Source organism: Gavialis gangeticus, unplaced genomic scaffold (genome assembly GCF_001723915.1).
Source record: "Gavialis gangeticus isolate Ggan-Ray unplaced genomic scaffold, GavGan_comp1, whole genome shotgun sequence".
NCBI classification, from domain to species: Eukaryota; Metazoa; Chordata; order Crocodylia; family Gavialidae; genus Gavialis; species Gavialis gangeticus.
In genome coordinates, this window is record NW_017728997.1 from 36,871,502 (window position 1) to 36,879,647 (window position 8,146).

Sequence of the window (8,146 nt, forward strand, 5' to 3'; positions counted from 1 at the left end):
GGGTAGCCATCTCCAGGGCCGAGAAAGTCAGGGTTCCACTGCAGGCAGGGAAAGTCAGGGTTCCCCACTTGCAGATTCATGGCCTCAGCAATCTCCAGGAACCCCAATATATGGAGTGCACCCTTGGAAATGAGGAACATGTGGCCATTGTCCTGCAAGATCAATGGATGGGACAATGGGCAATGTGTGTGTTGCCCAATGAAGCAGATCAGCTGTGCCTTCACATATCCTGGCACAGCTGACCTGCTTCATTTAGCAACATCCATTTCAAGCCTCGGAGCCCAGTCTTTGAAACTTTACTATTTGGTTGGTGTTTGGTACATATTCCTTCACACTAAGAAGTCATCGTTTTTCTTTCTTTAGTGGTTTGGAGAGTTTTAAAGCACCTTCTGCCATATTAGTAACTTGGATAACAAAAGGGTTGCATAAATATTTTTAGATGGTCCAAAGAGGTACATTACAGCATTTTCATAGAATTCTAAGTGCAAAACTCCTGAATTAACATCCCTCTAGGTTTAGCATTACCTTTATAGCATAACGATACCTGGAAAAATGGAAACCACAAAGCAGAAATTCAGATACTTTTATTCCTTGTTGCCTCAGAATTTTGCATTTATGATAGTTTTGAGTTAATAAGATGTGACATTTGCTTATTTGATTTTAGCCCACTCCTCTTAGTCATCTGAACCACTTCTGAACCATAAAACTTCTGAATGCCTATTTTGAACACTTTACCCAGGTTCATTTTACTTCTCTTCTGTAACTAGCGTATGTTGATGATAGTGTTATATATATATTTTCTCAGATATCAGGCGTTCTGTTTGGTGTATTTTGTTTGGGTTTTTTTGTCTGCATCAACTTTCTGGCTGCCTGGAGGCAATAAATTGACAGCCTACAAAGCCATTCCTGATTTCCCCATTGCTGTAAACTTTCTTTCGTGATGCCTGTGTGGTCTTTACCAGTCACCAAGTTGAGCACACCTGTTGTGTTTTTTCTCTAATCATCATTTTTAATTCCCTTCACCTCCCTACTCAGTGGGAGAAAGATTATCACCTACAGGAGTCTGTGTTACTCATTTAAAGATGATGAACATTGGCTGAGGAGACTGACTTTTTTAGTTCCTTCTCTGTGACAATGGGATAGCTCTTGATTTCTTAATTAATTTTTCTAATAGTAAGATTATCACTGAAATTCTGAAAGCATATTTAAAGAAACAAGACTTAGCTCTGTTAAGATTCCTTTGCTGATCCTGCTTTCTTGGTACAATGCATTGTATTGGAAAGAAGAATGATAGTATGGAAAAACAGGAGATGCTTTCCTCCCTGGCCATATTTTAAAAGAGGCTATGAGAACATATTTACCCGAGTCCAGCACTCCTTTGAAGTTGCATGATACTTTTTTTTTCTGTAGGTTCTTGAGATTTTAGATTAGTGTGGAATAGCAACATCTCATAGACTATAATTTGTACTATACCACCATTTATGAGGCATTCTCTTGCACTCATCCGTAGTCTTCTTTTGTGTTCTATTGTTGTTCATTTGTGATCCTAATGAGTAGTCAGAACTGTGAAGACCACTGCTGGGATGCACAATGAAATGTCAAAGGCCAGAAAAATATCATCCATTTTCCTACTTATTGCTACATTTTCTGTTTTTCTTACATTGTCATTGCTAATCACAAACACATGACATTAGCAACACTTACACAAGCGATCTTCTGCCTGGTATGCATCTAATAGATTCCCCCCCTGCCTCCTGCCCTTTCAATGTCTCTCTTACTCTTGAAAATCAGGAAATTTTGCTCCCCAAATAATTTCTTTTTACCTGTTTCTAAAATAAAGTTCTGAACTGAATAATTGTCTGTTTTTAATTTGAAGAGGAATGTGGCTTATTTAAAATGAGATGAATCCTGCAGGATGTAACTTTGTTTTTGGATATATGTATATCCTCCTCCCTGACTCTTTAATTATGATTCTTGATCTTTGCTGAAAATAATTTTCTCCTTTCCTTCCTTGCAAGCCCAGTCTCTGCCACTTCACAGTGCTACTACTTGGGGAGGCCGCACAGTGTCCCAGTACAAGCCAGCCTAAGAAGTAAACCTTGTGACTCTGTCCTTCTCACTTCCATTCCTGATCTGAAAGATGGGCAAACTGAGTCCTGATACCACAATCCATAAGTTTCCAGGCAGTTAACTGGCCCTAAGATAAGCAAAGGCTGACTAGTTTGCATAGCTGGCTTCTGCTAGCCATGTGAAATCTAAATAATGTATAGAAAATGCCTACTGGACCTGGTTCCCTGGCTCTGCAGGCAGGGAAAGTCAGGGCTTCCCACCTGCAGATCCACAGCCCCTGCAATCTCCAGGAACCCCAATATCTGGGGTGCACCCTTGGAAATGAGGAACATGTTGCCATTCTCCTGTAGGATCAATGAATGGGACAAGGGGCAATGTCTTTGTTGCCCAGTGAAGCAGATCAGCTGTGCCTTCATGTATCCTGGCACAGTTGATCTGCTTCATTTAGCAACATCTGTTTCAAGCCTTGGAGCCCAGTCTTTGAAACCTTACTATTTGGTTGGTGTTTGGTACGTATTCCTTCACACTAAGAAAATCCTTTGGAATGTACTGTGTCTGATACAGCTGTAGATAACAAGTCGACTCTCATTAAACTGGGTATCCTTTCTGAGATGCACACAATTAAGTCTGAAGGGAAGTTTGTTTCACCTGCATTAGATTTGCATTTCACAAAATACAGTATGCTTTACTGAAAGTGTTAACTCTTGACTAATGACCTGTGTTTCTTTGCAGGTAGCTCTGAATATCCTGAGTAATTCAAGGATTAGCATGGGGAGTGCATCTGTAGGAATTATTAAGAAGTTGATAGGTAAAAGTTGTTTGTTTGTTTTGCCATACAAAAGAGAAGCTTGCAGTCTCTCTACCTTTTCCAACCCACTTGGAACTGCAGCATTGTTTTCAGCTAGAAAGTCTATCTGTAATTCTTAAAACAATTTACAGCCCATAAAATGTTATGCTTTTTCAGTTGATACAAAATACAAGTGTTCTGTGATAATCTGTTCTGATGTAAAGATCCTAATAGAGTGGCCTTTAAAAGTTGTATTTGCTTATTTTTAAAAGCGGCCAGATATGGAAAATAGTATGTATGCCATTCAGTCTCAAAGAAACATTGTGAAGTAATTTGGGATTACATTTTATATATACTGTATTTATTCAGAAGATGAGGTTCTGCCCCATTTAACACGAGGAGTGGAGAAAGCCGCTTGCTTTTACAATCAAGCACAAGGCAGTGGGAGGGGAGGGGCAAGGGCAGGCAGCTGCTGCTGCAGTTGGAACCACAAATGCCACCTGCCGTTCCTCCCCTGCAGACCTCCCCCCCGCAATGCTGCTTCCTCCTCTCCCTCCCTCTCTGCTGTGCTTCTCCTTACCTTTGCTCCTCACCGGCAGGCTCCATCCCTGCTGCAGCCTGAGACACAGAGTATGGCTCCAACCTGGCCCTGTAGCAGGAGCATACCCCATCATCTCCACGCTGCTTGCCCCTACTACCTGCACCCCATTGCCTGCCCCATTACCGTCCCCCTGCCTGCCCTACCACAGCACTGTGTCCCCTACATCACCTGTCTCCCCCACCCCCTGTAGTAGTGGGAGGGGAGGAATCCAAGATGATTGTCCAATAATTAGATTCCATACATGGAAAATTATAATGAATTTAAAGATTTTCCATGTGTAAAATCTAATTATTGGGGGCGGCGGGGGCATCTTGCATTCAGGGTCATCTTGTAAGTCAAGTAAATGTGGTAATTGAACCTATTAAAATCAGCTTTTGCCAGTGCATATCAAAAGTGGTTAAAAGAAAGATCTCAAAGGTTTTCTTTGTATTTAGGGGATTTGGTATTTTATCATAAAAACTGTTGATATATATTTTTCTTTTTTTTGTCTGGGGACATAGTTGAGCATCTTCAGCTTGGAACTCCTTTAAAACAGTCACCTCTGACCCTGCTTGTACTATCATTTCAAACCTGTGTTTAAATACTTATTTGCCTATTGGTTCTACTTAAGAAGATGCCAGCAAGTAGTGTATTGGAGGAATTGTAATACTGGCACTACACTGGGAGATTGGTGTGGAATAGGGTGGTTTGTAAATAGACCATTCTGTGATATCAATATATTTGCTGTCACAATGCAAATCACCATTCGAGCTGCCCTGGAAATGGATTGATATCCTACTCACCCTCACCCCTAATGTTTTGGTCTTTAGAAAAGTTGTTTCTAATTGGAACAAAGACTCAATCTCCAGTTTTCACATTGGTTGCAAAAACTCAGAAATATTCCTGCTGCAGTAACAGTTTGGTGTTTCTGAAATACACTTTTTAAGTTCACTGGCTTCATTGGTAGCCTACCAGCACAGGCTGCCAGGAAACTAGGTTGATCAGCTGGCCAGCTTTCCTGTTTGGTTTCTCTTGAAAGTTCCCATGGTATCAGCATGCTCCTACAGACTGTTTTACTTCTGTTGAATCAACATTTTCCAATAGAAAACCATCCCATTGGAAAATTTTTGACCAACTATGCTCTGGTTTTGGATAAAGATCTTTTTTAGCTAAAGACACTCTTTGTACATCAACATGTACATTTCTTTATGGGACATGTTTTGTTAAATTCTAAAATGAATTTCACTTATATCACTGGTGAATTCACACAGTAATAGGATTAATAAACGAATGTCACTACTTACTATGAAGCTCTTTCACAAAAAATAAATGGTAGATGCATGTTATTTTTAAATAGTTGAGATTACGTGAACAAATAAGTTTTGTTTTCAAAAATATCTTAAGATTGCTTTAAAATTGCACTTACTTATAAGATTTTTTCCTCTCTTAAGAAATGGCAGCAGAGTATGCTTGTACAAGAAAACAGTTCGATAAGAAACTGAGTGACTTTGGATTAATTCAGGTAATCAGAAACCAAAACATGTTAAAAATGCAGTTGCCATCATTTATATGCTGAATTAAGGGCTAGATGATGATAGATTTTTTTGGTTCTTTTCCAGGCTTTTCGGTGGCTGGTAAAAGTTATTGCCAGATTACTACATGCCAGGTGTTCAAGTTTAGTCAAAATAGGCTTCTCCACTGATGTTTAGAAATGTCTTGCAGTATTTATTAGTCAAATATAGAGCTTTTCAAGTTTCTGTGAAAATTATAATTTGCATCTGGTACTCTGAGTTGTATTTCTTAATATGTATATGAGTTCCATTTAGTTGTGAAGTAAATTTTATTATGACATCTGACTTGACTGACAGTTCTATGTCTAAGTGAATGCCTGATGAACGTTTCTCTGTCCTTGGTTACTGTTTGACAGGAAAAGTTTGCTCTTATGACTATGAAGGCATATGTAATTGAGAGCATGGCTTATCTCACTGCCAGAATGATGGACGGTCCAGGACTGCCAGATTGTTCTTTGGAAGCAGCCATGGTCAAGGTAGCAAATGTTACTTAGAAAGGCTGACCTAATGCTTGTAGAATATCATTTGGATTAAAGCCTCTAGTTCTGGCTGCAAATTGATATTGTGTCCTCATGTGTGAGACACTTCGTCATCCTGTAACCTGAATTAAAATGGGCATGCTTGTTTTTCCTAACTTCCTGCTGTGGTAAGCCTGAAGAAGATTAGTTTAGGCTGCCATCTTTATATGAAACTTCTTCATACCAGCACATAAGCTTCTTTTTAAAAAAAAGTAGTAGTACTAGAACAGCTGCACTAACAAAGCCACATTAAGACTCTAGGCATGTAGGGAAGAGCAAAAGTTTCTGAAACCCAGCCCATACCCAAACTGCTCTTATAAAGGAGACACTAAATGTTACATCAGATTTGAGGGGTGCAGGAAATGGACACTCCACCAAGCGGGCTAGAACTGTTTTTCCACTGCCAACAGTCTGGTATTGACAGCACTGAAGTTATGTTGGTGAACAAAGGAGACTTTTGAGGATCTTTCTGTTTTGTGCGGGTCTGTCACTAAGGGATTAGGGATTCAAGTAGGAAGATAGTGGGGGTCGTCCTGGATTTCTTTCTGTCATGGCCAGTGGTCAAGAATAATAGCAGCCAGATACTTCTCCAAGTACTGACCCTGCTACAAGACAGGGTCAGTACTTGGAGAAATACAAGGAACTGTTACGCCTGTTTTCATTGACATTAACTCAGAGACTAGGACAGTTGCAGAATACAGCTCTCCTCTTCCATGTACGAATGAGTTGGGCCTGCTCTGTCTTCATGGGCAGTAGCCAGAAGGTTACATTTTAGTGCTGCAGTCCTGAATGAGTGAATGAATGAATGAAACATTCATAATCCAATCCTTTAAATGCTGTTGGTTGTGAAAGCTTCGAGCATTTCTGCACCTCACTAGGGAGTACCACAGCAAAGCATGGTATGTGTGCGCTGCACGGTGAAAGAGAGTAATGTAGCTATCTAAGAACAGCACTGGGCATGTGCCAATACATTTTTCTGAAACTGAGCTTATTGGCATATGCTCAGCATCACTCAAAGGTAACTATATTACATCTATGGGGGGATTACACTTGGAGCAGACATGCCATGTTTCACTGTGACATACTTCCTAGCCCAGTCAGGGGGCAGTATATAGATGCCTTTTGAGTACTGAAAGGTTTCTACAGTATTAAGATCATACCTACTTATTGCTTCAGACAGAACACATATTAAGATATGCATTGTTTGCCTTACAAACTGTCAAAAGGAGCCAGCTATATTTTCTTTGTCTGTGCATCTGAATTCCCTGGGAGGTCTCCAAGAAGTTGCTCATGGGACCATTTAACAAGGCATCATTCTATCGCTAGCCTATTAAATGTTTTCCCTGCCCACTACCAAGAATAAAGACTTAAAAACGAAAACTAGTGAAGGGCATGACAAAGAACCATGACAAATTGCCTAGTATTTTTATACTCAAGACACGTTGAGATTTTTGGACAGTAAGAGCTATGAAGTGTCTCTTTGTCCATCTGGCTTCCTATTCTGTGACTAGAAGTGGCTACTTTTTATTGAGACAGTTTTAAGTCCTCTATCATGGGATCATTTCTAAAGCATGCTGGCAGTTATTCTGTTAGCACATTTTCTTCCATTTAGTAAAAAATAGTATGCTGCTTTGGTGATAAGGAGTTTGGAATGGCTGTTCAGTTTGAGCATTGAGTTTTATGGACTAATATGTTTCCTGTATACCATAATCCATAGCACTGGTAGACAGATTTAAACAGAGATAAAAGGTACTGCAAAATATTGCAAAAACACAGTTCATCTAAATTCATTATTGCAGTTTTATCCCTACTTTTAATACAGGATATAAGAATAAAGCAATTAAGTTTTGTATTTAAGTTGGCAGGTGCTGTAAGGGTAATTAAAGCATTATATCCATGGCAGGTGTTTAGTTCTGAAGCTTGTTGGATGTGTGTAAGTGAAGCGTTACAGATTTTTGGAGCCCTTGGGTATATGAAGGATTACCCCTATGAACGTTATCTCCGGGACAGCAGGATCCTGCTGATCTTTGAGGCAAGTATGAATATGCTTCTTTATTCTGGTAAATTAGAACTAACTCACCTTCTATTATTGGCATAAGTTTGGACTGAAGTAAAGCAGACGCTGTGCTATTTTCCTTTGGAGTGGACTCTGAAGCACATTAATGTCTTTCATGTAGAGCTAGCAAATTTTTTACTACGGTAAGTTGAATAATGCCCTTGGAAATTACCAGGGTTGCTTTAGAGAAAGGAATGCTCCCAAAGTAAAGGCTGTAGGATGTGAAGAGTCTAAGGAAGAAACTAAAGAAATTTCTCCTTTTGGGGCACATTGGAACTCCCATATCTGTGCCTGAAGAAAGAGATTGATGTGGAACAATGATATTTTTGTAATTATCACCTCCTAAAATATTTTTAAAAGTCTGACTATATTGACCAAAATGCTAGTAGCTGTTCCAGGTTTGACATTGAGAGTAACCAAGGGATTCAGATTTAAGGAAGTTATAAATGCATAATTTAAACTTTTTAGCTAAAATTTGATGTGAATTAGCTCACATGATGCAAATTGTCTTTCACTGCATATTCTGAGTGCTGATAAAACAAGCATGTTTAAGCAGACTAATAA

General features: G+C 39.4%; 1 protein-coding gene across 1 annotated transcript in view; it reads left to right on the plus strand.

Annotated features, from left to right (window-relative positions):
* The window catches only part of ACAD9 (acyl-CoA dehydrogenase family member 9), a 92,214-nt gene that overhangs the window by 55,198 nt on the left and 28,870 nt on the right, over window positions 1-8,146 (plus strand). Inside the window, exons 10-13 of the mRNA XM_019504617.1 lie at window positions 2,803-2,878; window positions 4,889-4,959; window positions 5,365-5,484; window positions 7,430-7,558. Coding sequence (XP_019360162.1) covers window positions 2,803-2,878; window positions 4,889-4,959; window positions 5,365-5,484; window positions 7,430-7,558 — 396 coding nt within the window. The remainder of the gene's footprint in view (window positions 1-2,802; window positions 2,879-4,888; window positions 4,960-5,364; window positions 5,485-7,429; window positions 7,559-8,146) is intronic.